Here is a 26,090-nt window from a genome sequence, read left to right as displayed (position 1 = left end):
AGGCATGTGGCGGGGGAGGCGGCCCCTCCTGCCTGGTGGAGGTGGGACCAGGGCTAGCAAAGAGACCGATAGGGAAAAGTCGAACATTGCTTGGGGGATGGGGCGGAGCTGACTTGCGGAAAGGGTGGAACCGCTGCTTGAAAGCAGAAGGGGAGGGGCCAGGCGTGACGGGAGAGAGGGTGGGCCCATGGAGTGACGGGGAGTGGCGAGGCTGGCTGTGACAGGGTCTACGAATTTCCATCCAGACCTAAAATGCAAAGACTCATTAAGTGAAGACTAGGAGGCGCCTTCAGTCTTTGCTAGTAAACCCATTTCAGTGCATAAATGGTAAACTCAGGGAAAGGGAGGGCTTTGTACAAGGTCACAGAAAAAACAACGACCGTAACTTGGGCCAAACCTAGGTCTCCTGACTCCAGGTGTTTTTACCGCCTCATCAGGCTGACGCTAAGGCTTGTGAAATGACAAAGTCTATGCAAGTAGAAGGAATCACACCCTTCTTTCCTTCCCAGTCTCTTACTTCACCAAGAGACCCCTCTCCTGCCACACCTGGGCTCAGACACCTCTGGCTTCTCTCTATCTCTTCCACTCCAGAAAGGAAAGACCAGCCAGGACCCTCCATCTCCCACCTGCACTTACCACCAAGAAGGGCCCACTCCTGCCCATCGGTTCACAGAATGGCCGTCAAGGCAGGAAGGATCCTTAAGTATCCAACTCCAAGAGTGATTCTGAGGCCCAGAAGCAGGTAGCCCCCACTTCCTGAAGCCTACACAGGACCCCACCTGGCCCAGCCTCCCTTCCCACCTGCTCTCTTGTTCTTTGTCCAGCTAGCTGCAAGGCCAGCACACCCTAAACTGGAAAAAAACAACAAACAAACAAACCTCCCCATGGTCAGACCTTGATCCAGAGCCTACCCAATCCTGAGGAAAGGGTCTCAGGGCTCCCAGAAGGGATACAGACCTCATGGAATAGACATGGACCCCACTGAGAAGACGATACTTCATCGAGGAGGCATTAACTGCACAAAAGGGACACACACTTCACTGAAGGTACATGGACTCCATTAAGGGAACACAGATCTTACTGGGGCATCTCAGATCTCACTGAAAGGGCTGTGGACCCTGCTAATAGGACATGAATGGCATTGAAGGTCACTGACCTTACTGAGGGCACATGGGCTTCCTCCAAAGAGATACAAAATATATAGACTTTACTAAAGAGACATGAACCCCACTGAGAGGACTCAACCCCACTGAAGGGCCTCTTACTACACTGAGAGAATGCACACCACTGAGGGGGCACAGACCTTATTTAGTGGGGACAGACCCTACTCAGGGGATCAGACTTCACTGAAGCATAATAAGCCCTATGGACCTCACTGAGGAGATAGGAACCTCTCTGTGAAGAGAAAGGCATATGCAATGGCACACAGTCCTACTATAAATGGTCATCTTTCCATCCCACACACAAAGTTCTGGGCAGCACTCTCCCTTCTCCCCTCTCTTCCCAGCCCTTCTTTCAGGCCCCAGAGCTGTTCTCAACACACTGCTGCCCTCTCCTGTCTACAGGTGGCACTGCAGATGCTGGGCCCATAATGGATTTACAAGCAGTTCAGGTCATCTCTGAGCCTGGAGCCTGGGGTTGGGGAAGGAGGGGATGTGTGGCCAGGAGCTTGACCAGTCCCCTCCCTCTGCCTGTGGACTGTGAAATGGAAGTCTGGAAAAGAGGCCTAATAATATAGGGAACCAACACCCCATCCCTGGAAATGGGGTAGTAGTGCAAACTATGGTGTAGTTGGAATTCCTCAGTGAGAAGAGGACGGATCCGGTTGGACAAGGTGAGAATCCACGAGATTAAGAAAAAAATGTTAATAATGATTATGGCATTTACTGTATTAAGTAGGTGTCAAGCCATATACTAAAAACTTTCCATGTGTTATTTAGTCCTCACAACCCAGAGATGGATACAGTCATTCTCTCCATTTTACAAATGAAGAAACCCATACTCAAAGAGATTAAGTGTTTTGCCCAAGATCACACAGTTTGTAAGCTGTAGCAGAGGGAATAGAACCCAGATACCTAGACTTTAGACCCATTCCCTACCCTTTTATCCTCCCCCAACCCAGCCCACTCCTACCATATCACCACCACCATGATTTCTTTCTCAAAGTTTCCTTTCCAGAACCACATAAAATAAAAGCTCTTTAAATAATGGTAAATATGCAAGTTCCAGAGACCCCATTCCAGCCAATTAAATCATGATCGCTAGAGTGGAATCTAGGGATCCGCTTTTAAGATCCTAAGACAAGCTCAAGTTTAGGCTCACTGCCCTATGCTGATAGGTCAGGGGTTCTAGAAGCGGTTGTGATTGAAAGAGGAGTCGACGAAGTGTGGGGGGTCCAGGGAAGGATCTGACGTCCGAGGAGAGATGTCCAAGGAGGGGCCTCGAAATGAAGCAGGTTGTGCATGAAGTAGGGGCTGGGGCTGGGGGTCGGGGGTGAAGGCGGAGTCTGAAGTCGAAAGAGGGGTCTGGGGTCGGAGGAAGAGTCTGAGATAGGAGGATAAGGATCTTGGAGTCCAAGGAGGGGTCTGAGGTTCGAGGAGTTTGGCATTAGAGACAGTATCTGGGGTCGACAGGAGGTTTGCAGTCAGTGAAAGGGACTGCGAGCCGAGGCAGGAGCCTGGAGTCTGAGGAGGATCCTAGCTCAAACTGGAAGGAGGAAGGGGTTTGGTCCCTGGGCTACGTAAGGTGCCCCGAGCCACTAAGGTCGCGCTTACCGCGTGCTCTTCCCTCCTGACCCCCGACTGCGCGGCCCGGACCCGTCCTCCAGGCTCTGCATCCACACCCACACCCCAGCCTGCGCTCTCAATGCAGGCTGACAACGCTAAGCAGGCGGGGCCGAGTCAAACCCCGACACCCTCCAGGGTCTGGGTTTGAGGCGCCCCCTCCCGGCGGTCCAGGAGCTCAGGCCCCGCCCTCCTCCCTCCTCCCCACCGTCTCCCCGGCCTCAAGCCCCAGCCCGGCCCCCGCCGCCCCACTTCCGGCAGGCGCTGCGCTGCTGGGGGCGCGGGCGAGGATGGCGGCAGAGAACGAGGCCAGTCAGGAGAGCGCCCTGGGCGCCTACTCGCCGGTGGACTACATGAGCATCACCAGCTTCCCGAGGCTGCCGGAGGACGAGCCGGCGCCCGCGGCCCCTCTGAGGAGCCGCAAGGACGAGGACGCCTTCCTGGGAGACCCAGATACCGGTGAGGCCCGCTGGCCCCGTCCCTTCCCCCTGGGACGTCCCCGGTCCTCCTTCATCTACGCGAAGCATCACCTCCAGCTCCATCTCCCTAATTCATTCCCTTCCTTCTGGACCTCTCCCTTCTCCCTTGTCTCTGTTCATTATCTGGTGGGGCTGGGGATGCATTTCTTCCTTGGAGGCTTAGGATGCGACAAGGGAGAACGATGCTAGGGACTGCAGTAGGAGGGGTTGGGGTTACCCCCTTGGGAAGAACCAACTAATAAGGAAGGAATGTTGGCGGGGAGTACCTAAGGAACAGCTGTGATCACCTAGAAGAGGATTTTCTCTAGTCACAGAGAACAGGATAGGAGAAACCAAGTCAGAGACTGCAGCAGGATGGATAGAAGCTAGGTCTTGAGAAGAACTTCCCCACAGCCAGGGATTGTGGGAAGGAGAGACGATGAGAAGAAGCTGAGAATCTCTTCGTGTCCTGGGAGGGGTAAAGAGAAATGATTCCCATCCATCTGCGAGTGATGGGTTCTGGGAGACAGGGGGATGGACTGCATGACCTCTCAAAGTCCTTGGGGACCAGAGCACCTTCACTGCCCTGTGGATACCTCACCCCTCCCAGAGCAGTGGATCAGGCCAGGATGTTAGTAAGGTACCCTGCCCCCTAGGAAGCAGGCTCCAGAATTTTACTGTATTCTCTTCAGCCCTCTTCAGGAACTGCAAGGGGTGGGAGTAGGGAGGGAGGAGACGGGGCTTGGGGGACACCTGGGGCTGAGAGCTCTCTGAGCATTTCTTCCCTAATGCTCTTTCTCCTGTCCATGTGGCTCAGCTCTCTGTCCTCCCCTCCATTCTTCATCCTCCATCCTCCATCCCCCATTCCCTCAACGTCACTTCCTGGCATTAGAGCCTCCTTCTACTTCACTCTCTCTTCCTCTCAGTGCCTGCACTTGAGCCCTATCCCTCACCAGCCTGGCAGATCCTGCTTCTCTTGCCCAGCCCTCTCTGGCCTGGCCCTTCTATGGCTACTCCTAGCCTGACAGCCCCAAATTCTTTCCCCCTCCACAATTCTCCAGTCACCTGGCCCTGACCAGCAGCCCCTGCCAACCTATCTTGTACCCTTCCTGGAGGGGGTTTGAGGGGAGGGTGGGGAGGCTTATGGTCATCACATGTCAAAGCCGCAGATTAAAACTTCTTTTCTGAAGGGAGTAGCCCTGGAATCAGGAGGTAGCCGGGAGAGAAGTGGGAGGATGTGTCCTGGTGGATACCAGCCTGAAACCAGGTCCTTTGTTCAGGAGCCAAGAATACCACTTATGGTCCCAGCACTGCCCTGACTCACTGTGTGTCAATGGGCACAGCTACCCTGACCTAGGTCTTAGTTTCCTCTTCCAGCTCAACTGGGAATGCCTATCTCTCCCAATCTAGAGATTGGAAACCCCTGATATGTTTTATCCTCCTTTCCTATGAATGTCTTAGCATTTATCAAAACCTGTGATTATTTATTTGTGCAACCTTTGATTATTCCATGTCTATAAGCCCTGTGAGGATGGGATCATGACTGTCTTGTTCACCATCCTTTCTGCACCATCGAGGGCAGTGCTAAGCTTTCAATAAAAACTGTTGAAGAAATAAATGAATGAAAGAGAAGATCTCAGGATGAAAGAATGGCAAGGGAAGGGTTCTCAAACCTCAGGGAGTTCCTTGAGGAGTTAATACAGGCTCTGCCCTCAACTGTATAAAAATCCAGGAGAGACCCTGGTCACCTGAGTTTCTAGGAAGCTGCACCTTATGCCAAGTTGTGCACTAAGGTTCCAAGGACCTTGCCATCCTACCTGTGTAGTCATTTCAATACCATGTCTCCCAGCACTACTTCCAAGCCCCAAGACTCCTCTGGCCCAGCTGGACCAGCCTGCTGGCTAACATGACCCCCTGTGTTCTCAACCTGCTGGTGCCACCTGATGGTACTGCCCCATCCTCTTATGCAGGACTTTGGTTGTGCCCAGCTAGCCTCTAGCCTGCCATTCCACAGAACCAAGTGCCAGGCACCCCACAGCAGGCCTTGTGGAAAACAGAGCTAGATGGTGACCACTCCAAGACTGGCGAAAACTTTCTTTGCTCTTTCCTGAGCTCCAAGCCCATGTGTTCTTCTCTCTCCCAGACATCTGCCTCTAGATGTCCTGAAAGTCCCTCACCTTCAACATGTTCCATGCTGTACTCATCCTCTCTTCCCCATACACCTGTTCTTCCCCCAATGTCATTCTCAATTAATGACACTGCCATCCATCCAGTCCCCAAGGTAGAAGCCTAGGAGCTACCCATGATTCTCTCCCTTCTGCTCACTTCTAAACAGTGGTCAGATGCTCTCTGTCTTCCTCCTAAGTATCTTCCAAATTCCATCTCACCATCCCTGTCATCACCACTGTAGACTAAGCCACCATCCTCTCTTATCTCTATTACCCATAGGCTTCTAGCTATTCTTCCTGCTTCCTGACTCTCCCCCCCACCCCCTCCCAACCCAATCCATCCAGCACCCTGCATTTCTGATCATGTCACTCCCTGTTTCAAAAATCTTTAGTGATTCTCCCCTCAAAGGAGTAAGCAAGCCAGGGACCAAGTCAACTCTGTTCAGGGTTCATTTGTCATAAACCCAACTAAAACTGAGCTACATCTAAAAAGAGAATTTTATTGGGTAGCATAACTGAAAAGTTCAGGATATAGGGCTTCAGGCATAGCTGCATTGAGGTACCTGAAAAAGATTTGGATTTTCTCCATCTTTTGCTTTGCCTTCATTTTTATGGGCTTCATCTTCAGAAAACCTCCCATCTTGTGGGAGCAAGATGTCCCCAGTAGCAACAGGCTTACATCTTACCACCTTAGCAACCTAGACAAGAAAGTCTTTCTCTTTCCCAATATTTTAGCAAAAAACAAAACAAAACAGAGTTTGAAAATCATTGGTGCTGGTGCTGGTCACGTGAACGTGAACCAATCACTGTACAGAGGTGCCTGTTCTGATTGGCTAGGCCTAGGTCATATACTCACTCTGACCAGGAATGAGGGAATGAGGAAGGAGAGAGGGGATTTGGTGTTCTCTAAAAGAAAATTGAGTGGGGAATGGTGACTAAGCAGATAAAAATTAGATGCCTACTAAGCCAACTGCCTTCAGACAACTCCTGCTGTTGTCCCACAAATTCAGAACAGCCAAAATTAAACTCATCCTTTTTCTCCCAAATGACTTGTTTCTTCTGGTCCCAAACTAGCCTTTTCCCAATGTCCTGCTGTTGTCCTTACACATCAGCAAAATCAATGGTATTGCTTCCCCACCACTTACACAGTTGATACTCAGTAAATATTTTTATTGAATAAATGGAAAACAATATTCATTTATATTATATATTCATAATAAATTATTGGTAGAATAAGAAGTCTTGAATATATCTAACTCTGATGGGGCCATAGCATCTTCACCTCCTGGCTCCTCATATCTGATTGGAGAAAACAGATTTAAGGACAAGTGCCTGGAAATATCAACTTGAATTAGTTTATCAACTATAAATCAGTTTTATTTACAGACTCTGGTGCTGGTGCTGAGGGTTAGAAGCAAGCATGATCAACTGAGGGAGGCTTCCAGAAGACAAGTCTCTTTTTTTAAATAGAAAATTAAAAAAAAATTATATGTTCATGGTGAAAAAAAAGAACAGTGAGAAAATGTAAAAGTCCTCTTCTCCATTCTTATCTCCTGCAGTTTTTCCTATTTATTTAAAAATATATTTATTGATTTTAAAAAACAAAAGAAATATATGTAAGTGGTAAAAATTTCAAACAAAAAATTCTCCCACTCCATCTCATTCCCATCTTCAGTATCTTCCCCCAAAAGTAACCACCATGAAGAATTTCTAAAAATTATCTATATATGTATGTGGTTTCTTATTTATACAAAAGAGGGGAGTATGGATTATGTTGGTCCTTGAACACCAGGTTAAGGAGCTTGGATTTTTATCATTTTGGCATTGATGAACCATGATAGTATTTTAAACAGGAAAATGTAACAGTCAATTCTTAATATTATCCCACAGACTTTTAAAGGGGTTATACTCCTAGGCCATAGTAGCAAGTGTTCAAAAATATTTTGAATGAATGAACTTTTAAAAACACAATGTGAGTACAGTCACATATTAAGGTCAAGGTATCAGGCTATTTCTTTACTATTCACAAACACCCAGGACCTTTAGACCATTTAGAGACCTGGGTTCAACGCTAATATATCCCAGAGGAGGGAGACTATGGGATGGAAGAGGGTCTCAGCCCTGGCCAGGGTGGAAAAGAAATGGAAATAACTTTGAGTGAGCACCTACAGAGTGCCTGGTATACATCACCTTTTTGAATCCTTGTACCATCCAGCCAGTTAGGGATCAGCTCCATTATTAGGATGAGGAAAGTGAGGCTCATGACTTGAAATGACTTGTCCAGTCACCCAGCAAGTAAGTAGCTTTCAAATGTCCCCTGCCTCTACTTTTATTATCCTTAGATCCGTTCTCCAGATAGCAGCCAGAGGGATCTTTTTAAAACACAAAACAGAAGGCTTCACATTCTTGCTTAAAACTCTCCAGTGGCCTCCTGTGGCTCTCAGGGTAAAATCCAACCTTCTCACTAAGCCCTCAAGGCCCAGCGCATCTGCCCTAGCCTCCACCTACTACTCTTTCCTTTCCCCTTGCTCACCACACCAGAGCCACCCCAACCTTGGTTATTTGTTTTCTAATGCACCGAACTTATTCCTACATTAAGGCCTTTGCACCTGCTGTTCCTTCTTTGCAGAACACTCTACACACTCACTCCTTGCTCTACATATGCTTGGCTTCTCATCCCTTAGTTCTCAGCTTAAAAGTCACCTCTGCGAGAGTCCTTGCCTGACTTCCCCAGCTAATTGCCTCCAACATGTACCATTATTCTCTATCATTTCATCCTTTTTTGTTGTTGTTGTAATTCTATTCTTTTTTTAATTGAAGTATAGTTGATTTACAATGTTGTGTTAATTATTGCTGTACAGCAAAGTGACTCAGTTATACATATATACATGTATACATTCTTTTTCACATTCTTTTCCATTATGGCTTTTTAAAAATATTTATTTATTTATTTATTTATTTATTTTTGGCTGCGTTGGGTCTTCGTTGCTGTGCACAGGCTTTCTCTAGTTGCAGCGAGCGGGGGCTACTCTTCGTTGTGGTGCGCGTGCTTCTCATTGCGGTGGCTTCTCTTGTTGCGGAGCATGGGCTCTAGGCACGTGGGCTTCAGTAGTTGTGGCCCACAGGCTCAGTAGTTGTGGCTCACGGTCTCTAGAGCACAGGCTCAGTAGTTGTGGCACATGGGCTTAGTTGCTCCGTGGCATCCCGGCACGGGATCTTCCCGGATAAGGCTCGAACCCGTGTCCCCTGCATTGGCAGGCAGATTCTTAACCACAGCACCACCAGGGAAGTCCCTCCATTATGGCTTATCACAGGATATTGAATATAGTTCCCTGTGCTATACAGTAGGACCTTGTCATCCTTCTCTTTCTTCATAGCACCTGCCACAGCTTGTAATGATATACTCCTTTGTTTACTTGTTTATTATCTTCTTCCTCCACTGGTTTTCAAAACCCATGAGGGCAGGAACTGTTTGTTCCTTTCCCCTAGCATCTAGCATGGGACCAGACAAATAGCAGGCCCTCCATATTTGTTGAATGAATGAATGGATGGATGGATGTATCGCGAAATCAAGGTTGGAAGACAGGGCCCCTCCGCTCAGTTTATGGAGCTGCCTCCTTGCACAGAAGGCTGGGCCCCAGCTGAGGCAAGATCTGGTTTCCAGGGAGGACCCAACCCCTGCCTCTCCAGGAAGTGTTCTCAGCCCTGGGTCCTGGGTCCCGGGCCATGTGGCCTAGGGATGGGAATCCAGCCGCCCTGCTGCCCAGTTGGGGCTCCCTCCCTGTCTCTTCCAAGCAAGGGCCACCCCCCACCCCCCACCGCCCCCCCTGGGGTGCATGGGGAGACGCTGAAAGGGGAGCAGTGCTGTCTAGTGGAGTTTGGGGGGTGGGGGCCGAGAGACGGGGGGACGCGGAATAGCCCCGCCTAGAGGGCGGGTAGGGCCGGGTAAGAGGCGCCCCGACCGACCCCCGCCGCCCGCAGACCCGGACTCCTTCCTGAAGTCAGCGCGGCTTCAGCGGCTGCCGTCGTCGTCGTCGGAGATGGGCAGCCAGGACGGGTCGCCGTTGCGGGAGACGCGCAAAGACCCGTTCTCCGCGGCAGCGTCCGAGTGCTCCTGCCGCCAGGACGGGCTCACGGTCATCGTCACAGCCTGCCTCACCTTTGCCACCGGTGTCACTGTGGCGCTCATCATGCAGATCTACTTCGGGGACCCCCAGGTGAGGAGGAAGCGGAGGGGGAGAGGAGAGAACCTGGGGAGGAGGGGTGAAGAAGCGCTTAAGGAGACCTTGGGAACTGAGGACTGGCTGAGTGGTGAAAGGGGGCCAGCAAATGGAAAGGGGAGAGGGCGGTGACATGGGAGAGGAAGGTCTCAAGGGAGGGCCTCCCGGGGCGTGAGGCGGACAGAGCTCAAAGAAGGGAACTGATCAGGCACTTGAGGTAAGGAAAGAAGACTCTTAGGGGAGAGTCAAGGGGATAAAAGGGCAGGGCTCCCATCCCTACCCTCTGTTGGAGGTTCTGGGGTTAGTGGAGCTGCCTTAGGGAGGCAGGGGGCCTCTTCTGCCCCCACCTAGTCCCCTCCCCCTTCCAGATCTTTCACCAGGGCGCTGTGGTGACTGATGCCGCCCACTGCACATCGCTGGGCATAGAGGTGCTCAGTAAACAGGGATCTTCCGTGGATGCAGCTGTGGCAGCAGCCCTGTGTTTGGGGATCGTGGCTCCTCACAGTTCTGGCCTGGGCGGGTAAGAAGCTCCCAGCTGCGGAGGTTGGGGTGCCCCAGGCCTCCTTCTTTCTCTTGGTCTGTGGGCCTCATGTGCGGTTCTCCCAGTTTGAGCAGAGGAGCAACTGGGCCCCATCTCCTTGCATTTTCTCTTTCTACACCCAATCTTACCCCTTTCTCTTTACATGGAGTCCAAGGAGGTGTTTTCAGAAGATTCTTCTTTAACTGGGAAAAGGATTTCATAAACTCTAAAGTGAGGTACACAGTTGGGGGTATACTGTCATTAATTAAGGCTGTGATACTTCAACTTTTAGCGTTTACAAATCCTTAAAACACATCCCTGTGAGTCTGATGAAAGCAATGGATCCTCTATCCTCAAAAAATACACCCCAGGGTAAGACCTCTTAAAACAGAGACTATAAACCGGCCACCCATGGGCCACACCCGGCACACAGCCTGGTTTAGTTTGCACACTTAAATTTTTAAAAATTTGGTTGCTGATGTTAAAAAATTGAGAATTTTCATAAAAATCCAGATTTCTAACATTTCTTGAACAATCAGGAGACCTAATAACATTGGGCCTACATTCTCACCCGGCTGCAGTTATCTGGAGCTGAATAGAAGCTGTTTCCCATGATGGGGCTTGTACTGTCCACTTGGCCATAGTTCCTACCACTCCCTTTTGTTTAGCTGTCCTGCTTTCCCTATTATGTTAGCTGGCAGCCCAGTTATCTCAGATGTAACCCCCATCTCAGATGGAAGCAAACCACAGAAAAGGGACAAGCTGACTAAGTCCATATCTTGGCTCCTGAAAGACCAGCCTTCCAGGCCCTACGAAAGAAATTCCACTTTTGGTTGTGTACAGTCTGTCCTTACATAATTCAGTCCTGGGAGAGGGAGAGGGACGTACCACAGAGGCAGGTGCAGGAAGCTGGCAGGGGTCCAACTGTGGTAGGAGGTGGGGGTGGAGGGGGAGCAGAACATCCCGCTTTCCCAGTCTCTGGGTTTTCCCTTGTCAGGGATTAAAGGCTCCAATAACAGGCTGGAAGAGGTCCATGGACTCTGGGTCCCCCAACCCCTTGATTTCACTCCCCACCCTAATAGGGTAGCTGAGTCTCTGAATCTCTGCTGGGGAGGGAGCTCAGACACCTGACTCCTGATGACAGACTGAGCCTTTAGCCATCAGCGTGGGGGGCTTGAGGAACAGCAGGCTAATTGTTCAGAGGAGTGGCATCTTATCATCACCCTCCCCCTTCCGTGTCTCTCCTAGTGGGGGTGTGATGCTGGTACATGACATCCGACGGAATAAGAGCCACCTAATTGATTTCCGAGAGTCTGCCCCAGGGGCTCTCAGAGAAGAGGCCCTGCAGAGATCCTGGGAGACCAAGGTGGGGACCCTGGTGAGAAGGTGGGGGGTGTCTCCCTTCACTGCCCTTCTGCTAACCCAAGCATTACCTTGCTGAATATTTACTATGGAGGTGAGGGAAAGAGTTAAGCAGGATGCTCTTAGGCTCTGAGGGAGATAGGCAGCCCCCAAAATAAAATAATGAACCAGGACTTCCCTGGCGGTCCAGTGGTTAAGACTCCACGCTTCCACTGCAGGGGATGCGGGTTTGATCCCCGGTAGGGGAAAGATCCCGCATGCTGCAAGGTGCAGCCAAAAATTAATAATAATAATAATAATGAACCAGAAAATCTGATTGTTTGATGACAGGCAGTGCAACATTACTTCTCTGATGACCTTGCCCATCTGGCACATAAGAAGGAAGGAAAAGAGCCATCGAGCAGTCTGAGATGTCACAAAGTAGCTGCACTATCACTCACACATCTCATTCTGAGGCTGTCATTGGTGACTTTCCTATAGCCCATGACGTATTGGAACTGACATGACATAGAGGAACTGCTGGAGGCAAGCCCACTATCTACTGAGAGCAAAGGAGGAAATAGAATTACTTGGGAAAATAGATATTTAGTGCAGTGGCAAAAGCCAAACACACCCCTGAATTATCACAGTTCAGAGTAATGGTGGTGTGTTAATGAAAAGGTTAAATGAAGGTCACTTGTCCACTGTTTTAAAAGGCAAGAGTAGGTATAATCCAATCTAGACAGGTTTCCATCTAAATTGTTATGTCTTGGCTCTTAAAAGGGTTTGCTTAATTTATAAATCCCTCAGCTATGACAGATAAAGGAGGCCTTTCTGCATTTGCTGATAGGAAGTCAGGGAGGTGGGAGGGATGCCTGCTGGGGACAGCTTGTCCCTCCTCTGGGATACTTGGCCTGTGTCTCTCCCCTGTGCCAGCCCCCATCCCTGGCTTGGGGCTCTGAGGAATTCAGCCCAGCGCCCCCCCTTCCAGTGACCTGGTCTCCTCTCTCCCTCACCTGCCCGCCTTGCCCAGCCTGGGCTCTTGGTGGGGGTTCCCGGAATGGTGAAGGGGCTACACGAAGCTCACCAGCTCTATGGCAGGTAAAGGTTCTCCCCCTGGGGACCAGGGGCCCCTGCCTGCACTCCTCCTTGGGTGGCCTTCTCCTACCTTCCTGGATTCTTCCCTTCCCAACTCCCCCCTCCTAATATCCCCTTCCCTTGCCAGGACTCTCCTTCCCAAGAACCCCCCTCCCCCCCCAGGACCCTTCTTCCTCCCCCCAGGACCTCCTCCACCCCTGCTCTCCGGCTCCCCCAGGCTGCCATGGTCCCAAGTCCTCGCCTTCGCAGCAGCTGTGGCCCAAGATGGCTTCAACATGACCCATGATCTAGGTCAGTGGGGCCTGGAGGTGGAGGGAAAGGCATGAGTTTGATGGAGAGGGGAGAGGGAACCTCTGCGATTTAGGTCCTAAGCCAGGAAGTGCCTCTCTTCCACTTTGCTCCTCAGACCCCCTCCCCACACCACCCTACCTTCACTGGGAGGGATCCTCCAATGGGGAGGGGGATCTGGGATTGGCCCATATACACCACCACTACCCCCACCCCCGTAACAGGCTCCTGGGGGGCCGGAGGGCTTAGGGCCGGCCTCTCAGCCCTCATCCACCCCACCTGTTGCGTGTACAGTCCCGACACCCCCATCCCAGCCTCGTGTCCCTGCCCGCAGCCCAAGCCCTGGCTGAACAGCCGCCACCCAATGCGTCTGAGCGCTTCCGTGAGACGTTCCTGCCCTCGGGTCACCCGCCGCTACCTGGCTCACTGCTGCGACGGCCTGACCTGGCGGCGGTGCTGGATGTGCTTGGCACCTATGGCCCCGCTGCCTTCTATGCCGGTGGCAACCTCACACTGGAGATGGTGGCAGAGGTGAGCGTGTGGGGCACCCCTGGCCCTGCGGCAGAGGACCCTACTGCAGAGAAGTCCTCTTCCCCCTTACTTCCCTGTCTTTCTTTCTGCATATATTTACTGTGGATTCCATTTACTTGAAATTCTAGAATAGACAAAACTAACCTCAGAATCAGATCAGTAGTTTGGGGAATTGGAGGGGTTGACTGGGATGAGGCACAAAGAACCTCCTAGGGTGATGAGAATATTTTGTCTTGATTGTGAGAGGTACCTTTGAGCTCCCCAGGGCTGGTACCAACCTGTATAGTGGCCTGTCCTGGCCCTCCCAGGCCTGGTGGAGACCCAGGATCAGCCTCAGCTTCCCTGAGCCCACAATCCCACCCTGCTCCCTGGATTTTCTAGGGACCGAGGGAGACACCATCTTCACTGATGACTCAGGACTGGGGAGGATCGACACAAGGGCTTTACCACCCAACCCCAAAGAGTCTCAGTCTGAGGCAGTAATGGGTTCTGAGAACTACTGTTGATAGTTCGAAACCACTAACGGAAAATTATGTTCAAGATAAGGATACACAGACCAACTCAGTGATTGTCTCATCTGTACAATGCGAGTGGTTATGTCTATCTCTGCCATACAGTTGTGGGAATTAAACAGGTCCACCATTCATTCCACTTTCATGGAGAGCCTGCTCTGTGCCAGCTTCTGTGCTGGGCATTGGAGTTACGGATGTGGTGATAGATGCCTGTCTCAAACAGACATCCCTGGAAAGTCCAGCAGCATACTGGTTTTAGATCTGCTGGGTCCAGGGACCCCTTCTACATTGTAAGGACTTGTTCTGTATCTCTTTCTTTCCGTCTCACAACTCTACTTTCCTCTGTTTGAAATCACTCTGTCAGATCCTTTCCACACCTGCTCTCCAGCAGCCATCCTTCTGGCAAGCCATCCCAGAGAAAGAGCCTTTCTCATTCAGATAGTTCCAGCAAAGCCTCAAGGTTATGTCTCACAGCCCATCATAGGTCTCATGACTATTCCCAAACCAGTCACGGTAGCACAGAAAAGGAATGATCTGATTAGCCAGACCTGGGTTGCATATCCTCTCCTGGTGGTGGAGAAGGGGATGAAGGAAACTCTAACAAAGACCATCAGAGCTTTAAGAGAGAAAAACCCAAAGCTGAGTTTATTAACTTACCAGACAAAGCCAAGAAATTCAATGTGTAGGTCACTGAGGGTAGATTAGACGTCACAGGCTTCAGGTACTTAAAAGTACTAAAAAAGGAGAGGATTCCTAGTGGTTATGCTAATTTAGAATTAAAAATTAGCATGCTGGATAGAATGAGCCCATCAGTTTGTACAAGATTAGATCATTGGTCAGTAAAGTGCTCAGTTATGTCCCGTAAGGGTTGTCCTACGAGGGTCATCCAGAGTTCATGGTTTTGGAGTGGTTTTAGTTAGTTATAGTGAAATGCAGAATTCAGTTTTGATATCTCCTAGGCAAGTGCTGCTGTAAGTGGAAAATCTTCCTTCTACATAGGCAGAGGGCAGTATGTGCAAAGACATGTAGTCATGAGTTCAGGACCTGCAGGTCACTCTGGGTCGCTGTACAGAGCTCATTGGGGAATAGCAGGACGTGAAGTAGGAGAGGTAGGCAGGGGCCAGATCACTAAGGGCCTTGAATGCCAAGCTAAGGAGGTCATTCATAGATTGTATCCAGTACAATGTCTGGCACATAGTGGGTGCTTATTGTTAGTGCTTTTCCCCTTCCTTTTTCCTGGGGTACCCACAGCTGATGGGGTCCCTAAAGGCCATGATGGGAACTGCAGAAGGCACAATATTTGTAACCATTTGATCTGTGTATGATCCAAACATATACCTTAGGCTAGACCGCACGCTCACAGTGTGGTGTGTGACTCACAGTGGTGGGGGTCATTCTCTCCCCTCCAGGCTCAGCATGCAGGGGGTGTCATAACTGAGGAGGACTTCAGCAACTACAGTGCCCTCTTGGAGAAGCCTGTGTGTGGCGTGTACAGAGGTGACCTCTCCCCCAGCTCCCAGGGTCCCCACTCAGGAGAGGCCTCCCAGTCCACAGCCACATCCGTTTGGCCTAGTGGCTCCTCCCCATTTCACAAGAGAGAAACCGAAGCAATGAGCTGCCTTAACAGCCAACCGTTGAAGCAAGCCAGAGTCAGCCTACTTCTAAAGTAGTTGTGGAGTCGGTTACCCCAAATATTTAGGATATGGGGAGGGAGGTCTGGTCAAAGGCTAAGGCCTGAAATTTGGGGTTCTGGCCATAGGTTTTCTTTTTTTTTTTTTAATAGATTTATTTATGTATTTATTTATTGGCTGCATTCGGTCTTCCATTGCTGTGCGTGGGCTTTCTCTAGTTGCAGCGAGCGGAGGCTACTCTTCGTTGCGGTGCAAGGGCCTCTCATTGTGGTGGCTTCTCTTGTTGCGGAGCACAGGCTCCAGGTGTGCAGGCTTCAGCAGTTGTGGCTCGCGGGCTCCAGAGCGCAGGCTTAGTAGCTGTGGCGCATGGGCCTAGTTGCTCCACGGCATGTGGGATCCTCCCGGACCAGGGCTCGAACCCACGTCCCCTGCATTGGCAGGCGGACTCTCAACCACTGTACCACCAGGGAAGCCCCATAGGTGTTCTTGATTCAGGGTCTGTGTTGCCTCAGCCCGCTCCCCAGCCTCACACTCACTGCCCTATGCTTCCTAAGAAGAGTCCATAAGACCAAAATCCATCTTAGCTTCAGGTTAGAACAAACCCTTCAGGACAGTCAGAGACCTGCCCCCTCATTGTGCCAAAAGGAAGCTGAGACCCAGGGGAGGAATGGAACTTAACCTGCCAAACTCAAAACCAGTGAGGAACCCAGAAAGCCAAGCATTATGACATGGGTAAACGCCATGTTTGCAAACCCAAAGTGGTAGGTTCCTGAGTCCCTCAGAAGGTTCTCAGGCTTTCTCCCCTCGAGGAGGCCCAGATAACCTCAAGCTCCAGGAGAGGCTGCCTCTGCATTCAGGTTTCCAGGCCTCAATCTCTTAAGCCTGATTCTTCTACCAGAAGTGGTGTTATACTGAGCAGAGGAAGAGCATAGCTTTGGAGCCAGGAAGACCTGGGTTTGAGTACCAGCTGTGCCATTCACCTTGAACAAGCCACTTCCCACTCAGAGCCTTGTTTCCCTCCTTAAAATGGAGATAATAATAGTGCCTACTGCGCAGGGTGCCCACGAGGAGGTGATGAGATGATGTTGGAAGTTATCCTGATCAGAATGGGTACTGAATGTGTAGTATTTGATTTCCATTTGCCCTCCGCAGCCTGGGTTCTCTTGGCAATGTCAGTACCTTGAGTACTCTGGGCTCCCCTTACCTCTTGTAACTTTGGACCAGCTTGCCTCTTTGTACCTCAGTTTCCTTACCTGTAAAATGGGAATGATAACAGTACCCGTTATGAGGATTAAATGAGTTAATTAGTTAACGTAACTGTCATGTGTCAAGTATTATTATTGTTCCTTTGATGTCCAAACATCCAATAACAGGGGCCTCAAATAGAAAGAGAAGTTTGCTGTTTCCAGGAAGTTTCAGGGGTGGGACCAGCAGGAGCCCTGAATAATATCCTGGCCTAAGGGAGGAGCTGAAAGGAGACACATGGTGGACCAGGACACTGGACATCTGGACACCTGTCCCTGCTCTGCCAATGGACTGCAGTGTGACTCTGGGCAAATCACAGTTTTCTTGAGCCTTAGTTTCCTCATATGGATGAGGAAACTAAAGACAAGTGTTCTGGGTTGGAGTCCTGGCCCTGCCCTTGACTTGCCGTGTGAACTTGGGTGGGTCCCTTTGCCTCCCAGTGTAGTTTTCCTACCTGATGGGGGGTTCAGTGCAGTGGTTTCAGTCTGTGTGATGGAGGGATGTGGAGATGCTTTGACCTCTCCCCTGCTGTCGGTAATTTCCTGTCCTTTCAGGCCACCTGGTTCTCAGTCCCCGACCCCCACACACAGGCCCTGCCCTCATCAGTGCTCTCAACATCCTCGAGGGCTTCAACCTCACCAGCCTGGTATCCCGGGAACAGGCTCTTCACTGGGTGGCGGAGGTAAGGCTGACCCCCTCCACTCCACCCTGGGCCTGGGGACACTAAGAGTGGGGGGATGGGGTAGTGCCAGAAGGCCTGACTAAATCACCTCCGAGTTTTCTCACACAGCACCTGGTGTGGGTGCTGGGAGGGGCTTGGCAACCTCTTCCACACTCCTGCTCTGTTTTCAGACCCTGAAGATCGCATTAGCTCTGGCCAGCAGACTGGGAGATCCCGTCTACGATTCTACCATCACTGAGAGCATGGATGACATGCTCAGGTGGGTCCCGAGGGGCAGGACCCTGGCTACTGCAGAGGCGGTGGCAGGTGTGGGGAAAGAATCAGGTGAAAAGCAGCTGGTGGAGCAATAAGGCCTGAAGGCCCAAGTCAATTTCAGCTCAACCCCAACTCACAGTGTGACACTAGTTGCCTCACCTTGTGCCTTAGTTTCCGCATCTGTACAACAAGGTGGTCTACTTTATATGGCTCTCAAATTTTTTTGACCCTAGCAGACACCTATATGGACCCATCTGTTCCCCCTTTTGAGTAGAAAAAGAAAGCCTAATAACAATGAAAAGAGCCCCCAAGCAAATACTAGAGGTGGTGGGGATTTTGATTCAAATGTACTTACATCAGCAGCATAACATAGTAAGATTGTGGGCTCTAGTCGGACTGTCTCAGTTCAAATCCCAGCCTCACCATCCACTAGCTGTGCAGCCTTGGGCAAGTCATTTAAACTCTCTAAGTCTCAGTTTCTACAAGGGCCTGCCATTAACAGTGCCAGCCTCATGAGGTTGTGGTGCGGACTAAACAAGATCATACATGCAAAGCACTTAGCAAGTTGTCTGGCACGTAATAAATATTCAACAAATATCATTGTTATTCTCAATTGGCAATAGAGGTAAGATTGATTACTATTTAGCTGCTACTATAACTGACTTAAAGGCTAGCTAAAGGAAAAATCAGAAGCCAAAAATATAGTTCATATAAATTTATACGGATACTCAAACAACCCTCTATGAATTAAGTTGCAAATGATGAAACTAAATGAACAGCTAATAATTAAAAAGCAGAAACAGCAGCAACCAAAAACGAAAACCAGCTCAAGGCCACAAGGATAAAGCGTAAAAACCAAGCCTCCTCGCTGCCTGCCCCCAAACCACTTGAAACAAAACCCTCTGTGCCCTCTCTGTGTGGCCACTAGCCCTCGTGGGTGAAAACTGAATGGACGTCCTCAGTAATCCTTTGTGACTTGTCATTCTCTAGTCAGTTAGAATAACTAACTAACCATTATCAGGTAAAAAACCCTCAGTTGAACTTTAAAAATAGAAAATTTCATGTTTTCAAGATCAATGCATATTTAGCTCTAAAACACGAACACTTATGTTAAATTAATTTAACTAATTTATCCAATAAATAGTTATTGCTGTGCCAAGTCCTCCTGTGCCTTGAAGAAAAAATTCTAATAGCAAGTAAAGGTCCCTGTATACAAAACCCTCCTCTAGCTAAACTCTTAATAAAATTTTAGTTCTGGACTACAAACCCTAGGTTAAATGAATTCAGTTTGTTCATTCAAAACAAATATTTTCTGAGCATCCCCTGTGTTCCAGGTACTTTCATAGAAAGGATTCAATAAATATAGTCAAGTAACTAAAAGACTTGACTTAAACATGAAATAAATTCAACATTGCCTCTAGAAGAAAACCTGAATAACACCTAAGTAAATTCATTCAGTTCAACAACTATTTCCTGTTTATTCCCTATATGCTAGGAATAAATGAGCCTCTGCTCTCATAGACCTAACAGTTCAGTGGGGGGAGGCAGATGTTAATCAAATAATTGCACAAACAGACAGCACAAAGTGTGGTAGGTGGGGTGTAATGAGAGCCTATTGTGTGTTCATCTCCTACCTCTTGTCTTTTCAGCAAAGTGGAGGCTGCCTACTTCCGGGGCCAGATCAATGACTCCCAGACAGCCCCTGTCCCGCTCCTGCCCATCTATGAGCTAAATGGGGCTCCCACGGCTGCCCAGGTGCTGATCATGGGCCCTGACGACTTCATTGTAGCCATGGTCAGGTATGCCAGCTCAGACTCAGAACCTGGCACAAGAGATCATCTGGACCAGGAAGGAGGTGGGGCGGGGGGTGGGAGTGAGGGCGGGCGCAGGGCTCACCTGGCCCTAACCTCGGCCCCCAGCTCCCTGAACCGGCCCTTTGGCAGCGGCCTCATCACCCCCTCGGGGATCCTGCTCAACAGCCAGATGCTGGACTTCTCTTGGCCTAACAGGACTGCTAACCACCCTGCACCTAGCCTGGTAGGGCCTTGCTTTCCTCCTCCCCTGGGGACCCTGAGGCTAGGTAGAAGATGCAGTAGTATAACTGCTCCTCCCTCCCCACTTCTTCTATGAAATTATATTATAAAGAAAAACAGCCTAAACAAGGTGTCCACTTCATCCCCAGCCCAAGTCCAGGGCTTGGAGCCTGTTGGGTGCAAAGAAACCTCGTCCCATTCTGCTACTGTCTCACTGTGTGACACAGGGAAAGTCTTCCCCCCTCTCTGGTCCTCAGTTTCTTCACCTACTTTACAGTGAGGATATTGGCCCCCTTTTGATGCTTTGGGTACTTTTCAGCATTAGTAGTTTATGACTGTGTGATGCTGAGCACTATAGGGGCACTGAAGAAGGACCCAAGAAGAAAGGAGATGTGAATTATTGTCTGTTGTGAGAGCAGCATTCTTAACTCCCTGCAGGCTGGGACCCCAGCAAGACAAAGACAGATAGAGATGACCAGGGTGGGGATTATTCTGTTCTTTCTCATAGTCATCTTTCTTGGCTTGATCCCTCTCCTGCCACCCATGGTAGCCCCATAGCAGCCCCTTAGCTCAGTGGGCCCATTATCTACCTCAGTTATCCAGGGACCCTGCCCATTTCACAAACAGCAGACTGTGGCCTGGGGATGGGCCAGTCCCCATGAAGACTGCGCCTGTGGAAGATTCAGGAGAGGGAGATGTTGGAAGAATGGTGGAGTAGCCCTTTCCTGTCTTGTCCCGCCTCTTATTCCCCTGTGGTCTCGGTCCTCTGACAACAGGAGAACTCGGTGCAGCCAGGGAAGCGGCCACTGTCTTTCCTGCTGCCCACTGTGGTCCGGCCAGCAGAAGGACTCTGTGGGACCTACCTTGCTCTGGGGGCCAATGGAGCTGCCCGGGGCCTCAGCGGCCTGACCCAGGTGAGTTTTCCCCCATGATGGGCCTTTTGTGGCCAGGAGGCAAGCTGTGACCTGGGCTGCAGATGCCCCTCATGTCTCTGACTTGTCCTCATCTCCTACTCACGCAGCAAACGTGGGCTGAGGCTGCTTTGTGCCAGGCCCATCCTGAGCACTGGGGACGTGAACTACATTGTTCTTAGCAAAAATGGAGCCCTGAATCGCCATGTCTTCTCAGGTTGCAGGGAAATCGCAGGACCAGTAGAATTGAGAGGTGATAGAACATCTGGGCTGCCTGGGTTCTGTCAATCTCTAGTCCCATCATGCCTCTAGTCAACATCTGAATAACAAGCAGCCTTCTTTAGGGTCTGCTTTTGAAAGGAAGGGCCTGCTACCTTTTAAAACACCTCACAACAGTTCCACGAATGTCTTGAGCATCTGATATATGTGTCAGGCCCGTACTTTGGCAGATGGTGAGTTAACAAACCTGAGCTTTGGAATCAGACACCTCTGGGTCCCTGCCAATTTCCAACTGTGTGGTGTTGGGGAATTCACTTAACCTCTCTGAATCTCAGTCTCCTCATCTGTAAAATGAAGATAATAACAAATAGCTAACATTTATGGAGATTGTACTCAGTGCCAGGCACAGTGTTACATGTGGTAACCCTTTTAAGCTTCCCAACTTTGGGAGGAATCCTTACTTCTATTTCATAGATGAGGAAACTGAGACCCAGAGAAGTTAAGAAGTTAGGTTCAGTTTAGTAAGAATGGGCAGACAGTTTGGTTACAGAGCCTACCCATACTTCCAGCCACTAAGCTGAAAGTACCCACATTGTGCCCTAGACCAGCCCCAGCTATTAGCCCTCTCCTGGCCAAGAGGAAGGGAGGAGAGCCTTGGATTGTATTAAAGGAGACTGGGTGCTAGTGATGCCTCTTCCCTAGCTCTCTCCAAACTCTGGAATGAATGGATTTTTTTCTCTGGCCTGTGGTTTCCCCTCTGTAAAATGGAGACAGTCATCACAGGCCTGCCTGTTTTCTGGGGCTGTTGAGAAACTCAGATGACATCCCTGGTATAAGTGTTCAAAAGACTAAGGAGTCTGGACCAGGGACGAAGGCTGTGGATTCCTGAACCCACACCTCTGGGACAGCCCTGACTTCTGCCCCTTGGCTGCCTACAGGTCCTACTGAATGTCCTGACTTTGAACCGGAACCTGAGTGACAGCCTGGCCCGTGGCCGCCTGCACCCCGACCTGCAGACCAACCTCCTGCAGGTGGACAGTGAGTGAAGAGCAAAGGTCCCCATGGGGTGGGCACAGGGCAGGGTGGAGAAAGGGGCTCCTCCCAAGGGTGCCCCTGCCTCTCCCAGCACCAACTCCGTGCCAGTGAAAGTTTGGTTTCTTTTAACCAACTCCTACTGGAACAGTGGAAGATCTGCGGATTGGAACCTGTCCTGCCATTTCCTGGCTGTGGCCTTGGGAAATTCACGTCTCCACTCTGAGCCTCGGTTTTCTCACTTGTAAAATAAGATATAGTTGTTCATTTTGCAAACCATTCATTCAACAGTTTGTATTGAGTACCTACTGTGTGCCAGGCATTATCCTAGGTGCTAGGGATACTGCATTTATAGGCAGACAGGAAAAGAAATAAAGAAATATAAAAAAGCAAAACAAATGCTCTGCAGAGCATTAAAGCAGGATGATGTATATGACTAACTCGATGACTGGGGAAGCGTTCTCTTTGGTGACATTGAAGCTGAGATCTGGAGAGTGAGAGAGAGCCCACCAAGCAGAGAACTGTGGCAGGCTTTGTAGGCCAAGGGAACAAATGCAAAGAACTCACTGCAGGAATGGGCTTGGTGGTTTAGGAGTAGAAAGGAAACCAGGGTGAGTGAGGGTAAGATCAGATCAGAAAGCAGGCAGGGGTCAGGTCATAGACCTTACAGATTATGGTGAGGAGATAGACTTTCCTCTAAAAAGGACAGGTGCTTAATTTTGGACACAGCTTAATTTCATAACTGGGAAAGTATGTGCACCTTTGAGGAGTTTTTATTAGAACAATGTATTATGCTAGTCCAAAGGGGATACAAAATTGCATGAGTCATGGTCCTTGCTTATCCGGTCTCCCCATTTTACAGATAAAGAAACTGATGTTCACAGAGGTTATAAACTAGTCAAAGACAAACCAATAAATGGCAGAATTGATATCAGATACATACCTGGTTGATACCAAAGACTCAGTTCTTTACCGCATGGCTCTTGATACCTCCTGGACTGAAGCATGGTAGAAGCCACAGACCTAATTCCTCAGTAGTCACACCCTGTGGTTGCTCAGTGACCCTTGGATCCCGGCTGATGGGTGATGAGGCCAAGTCCTTGAAAATGAATATTGCTCAACTAACATCTTCAGGTCTCTGTAGAATGTCAGGCTCTGTGCTCAGTTACTGTGGGGGTGAGGGTGCTCATCCCAGCCCTCCCTTGAAGGGCACACAGTCTAAGACAGGCTATGACGAGCGGAGGCTTGGTGAAAGGAAAGTTCACCCGCCTGAGGGCTCCGGGAGGCTTAATGGAAGAGGTGACAACTGGCTGGACCTTGATATATGAGCAGGAATTTGGCATGTGGAGGTAAAGAACACTCTGGACGGGGTCGGGTTGTTGAGGGGAACAGCTTGGGCAAAGCCAGAAAAAATGGCTCAGAGAACAGCCAGGGGGCCAGCTGGACTAGAGACATTGTTTCCCAAACTTCAGAATTTATCCAGTACCTTCATGACTTTTGACAGATTTGCACACCATCTAAAGCATTATTTACATAATGTGTGTCTACAAATGGATTTCCTTTTTAACCTGAATGTATTTTAAAACTAAACCTTATATCATAATCACAAATGGAAAAATGGCATCATTTGCCTCAAATAGATGATAAACAGCTACAAAAAAATCAAATGTTTCTAGGTTTTAGTTAGACATTTTTGCCCATAGAATGTTCTGAGGTCTGCTCTCTCTTTTAAAGGAGATTAGAAATGTTGGGGACCAGACTGGAACGTAGTCCTTTCTATTATCAAAAGGATTGAAAGTGAACCACAAAGGGAATATATTTCCAACTTGGTGATGTAATGCTGTTTAATGTGTGTCTTTATCTCAAGAACTACCCCAAATCATCCCATTTGGGGAAGTAAGAAGATCAGATTTTTGCTGAGGAGCATTGGGAGGTGAGGTTACAGGGCTTACCATGGAGGTTCATGTTAAGAAGTATGGACTTCATCTAGTTGAGCATGGGAGGGATATGACACGATTTGTTTTATGTAGGGGAGGTGGATTGAAGGGAGGAGAACTTAAGTCAGAGAAACACAAGAAGAAACTGGGATAATGGTCCAGGCAAGAGATGATGAAGACCTGAACTTATGCGAGAGAGTGGGGATTTGTTCATTTATCTAGAAAACACTTGTTTAACATTTACTGTGTCCTCACCCTGTTCTAGGCACTGGGACTCAATAGTGAACAAGACAGCATTTTTGCCTTCAAAAAACTTACATTCTAGTGGAGAGAGACACAGTAAATAAATAAACAAGATGCAGGTAGCAGCAAGTACTTTGAAAGAAAATAAAGCAAGGTAAAGATAACAGGGGCTGCTATTTTAGATAGTGGCCAAGGAAGTTCTTGAAGACTGGAATGAAGTAAGGGAGCCAGTTTTGTGATTATCTAGTAGGAGAGCATTCTAAGCAGAGAGAACAGCAAGTGCAAAGGCCCTGAGGTAGGAGCATGTTTGGCCTACTTGAGGGACAGCAAGGAGGCTAGAGCAGAGTTAAGCAAGGGAGAGAGTAGAAGGAAATGAGGAGAGGAGTTTAGAGGGTTACAAGTTTCCAGATGATTTTGGGCATTAGAGGCCTTGGTAAGGACTTTGGATTTTATTCTAAGAGTCATCAAAGTTGTTGGAAGGTTTTGAGCAGGGCAAATGACATGGGCTGACTAATGGCTGCTGTGTGAATAGGCTGTAAGGAAGCAGGACTGGAAGCAGAAAGACCCGTTAGTGGGCTATGTGGTAATCCTGGCAAGTAATGATGGCAGCTTGGCCTAGGCAGGTGGAATGAAGACCCCCAAAGCCAAGCCCTTTTTCCAATATTAAGAATGACTATACATTATCAATCACTTGCTATATGCAAGGCTCTGAGCTTTGTGCATTGTGTGCCTTGTCTTCTTTAATCCCTGCAACAACTTTATGTGGTAGGTTCTCAGATAATACCCATTTTATTATACATGATGAGACTGAGGCTCAGAGTAGTAAAGCAATTTGCCCAAGGTCATACAGCTCCTTAGTAGGGCATCCAGGACCAGGACTCAGGTCTGACCGTCAGACTCCTGAGCCAGTGTTCTAAACTCTCTGAATGTGTATATGTTGGGGAATGGTTTTCAGGTGAGTTCACAGAGGAAGAGATTGAGTTCCTGGAAGCCAGGGGTCACCACGTGGAGAAGGTAGATGTCTTGTCCTGGGTCCATGGCAGCCGGAGGACCAACAACTTCATCATCGGTGTGAAGGACCCTCGGAGCCCAGATGCAGCCGGAGCTACCATCCTGTAGAGCAGCAGGGTGGGGCGGGGATCTCTTCTCCCCGCCTTTGCATGTTCCTAGAGTCCCTCCTTCTCCCAGGTTTGGTCTCAGAGGGACCCCAGGGATGCCCCAGATCAGGGGCCAGAGGGGATGCTTAGCAAACCCTATCTCAGAGTAACTGGAAAATTCTCCATCTGGAGGCCTGTGGTGGTGGCAGTGGTGGTGAGTGTCAGTGTCCACGACCAGGCAGGCAGGACCTTGAGGAGTCAGACTATCTGTCTGTCTGTCTCCTTTCCCTTAGCCATGCAGGCTCTGAGCTTAGGGCTGTGCTTGCAAACCCTTCTCAAGGGTCCTCGCCACCCCAGCATCTCCAGTTGGGCCTGACCTGGCCTTGTTTTCCAGCTCCCTTCTCCTGTCCCCAGCCTCATTTCTTAAATGACTAGGATTTTTTTAAATGGACCATCCTAGGGAGGGGGCGCTCCTCTCCTCCTCCCATCAGGTTGATTTGGGGGCCTTTCATCTGGGGTGGGCCCAAGGTGTGGGGTAGGGGTGGGGGTGGGGACCAGCTCAGGGGCTTCCATTTGCAAAGGGGAATTAAAGAAAGAATATTGCTTAACCATGGCTCTGACCTGATTTATGTTTGGCTGTGTTGGGAGTGGGAGTGAAAGAGGAGACCTTGGCTCACCTTGTCCCAGTAGCCCTGACTCCAGGGCAAGCTGGAGTCAACTTTGTGGGGGTTGTAACAATATCTGCTGTCCATCAAAGACTTGCACTAATAAAAATAATTACAATTATAGATAGAATCTATTGAACACTTAATGTGTACCAGGCTCTATGCTAAATGCTTTATGTAGATAATATTAATTACATTATAAATCTTCATTACAGACTTTA

The 26,090-nt window shown here is 49.4% G+C and overlaps 1 protein-coding gene across 2 annotated transcripts; it reads left to right on the top strand.

Annotated features, from left to right (window-relative positions):
- Positions 1–3,043: 3,043 nt before the first annotated feature.
- On the top strand, positions 3,044–25,812 carry GGT7 (gamma-glutamyltransferase 7). Of its 2 annotated transcripts, none has more exons than XM_024743196.1 (15): positions 3,044–3,242; positions 9,391–9,626; positions 9,998–10,149; positions 11,398–11,515; positions 12,524–12,591; positions 12,806–12,879; positions 13,211–13,407; positions 15,329–15,416; positions 17,350–17,477; positions 17,648–17,736; positions 19,382–19,531; positions 19,652–19,769; positions 20,542–20,679; positions 21,834–21,933; positions 25,063–25,812. In XM_024743196.1, the coding sequence occupies exons 1-15, from the start codon at positions 3,074–3,076 to the stop codon at positions 25,224–25,226; spliced, it is 1,989 nt and encodes a 662-aa protein (XP_024598964.1). In that variant the 5' UTR covers positions 3,044–3,073; the 3' UTR covers positions 25,227–25,812. The 2 variants fall into 2 exon arrangements, with proteins under 2 accessions (XP_024598964.1, XP_024598965.1); XM_024743197.1 differs by having other exon boundaries at positions 3,059–3,242; positions 21,834–21,926; positions 25,063–25,733.
- The last annotated feature ends 278 nt before the right edge of the window (positions 25,813–26,090 follow it).

Source organism: Neophocaena asiaeorientalis, unplaced genomic scaffold (assembly GCF_003031525.2).
Source record: "Neophocaena asiaeorientalis asiaeorientalis breed wild unplaced genomic scaffold, Neophocaena_asiaeorientalis_V1.1 scaffold82, whole genome shotgun sequence".
In the NCBI taxonomy this organism is placed as follows: domain Eukaryota; kingdom Metazoa; phylum Chordata; class Mammalia; order Artiodactyla; family Phocoenidae; genus Neophocaena; species Neophocaena asiaeorientalis.
This window is presented reverse-complemented; position numbering and strand designations above follow the sequence as displayed.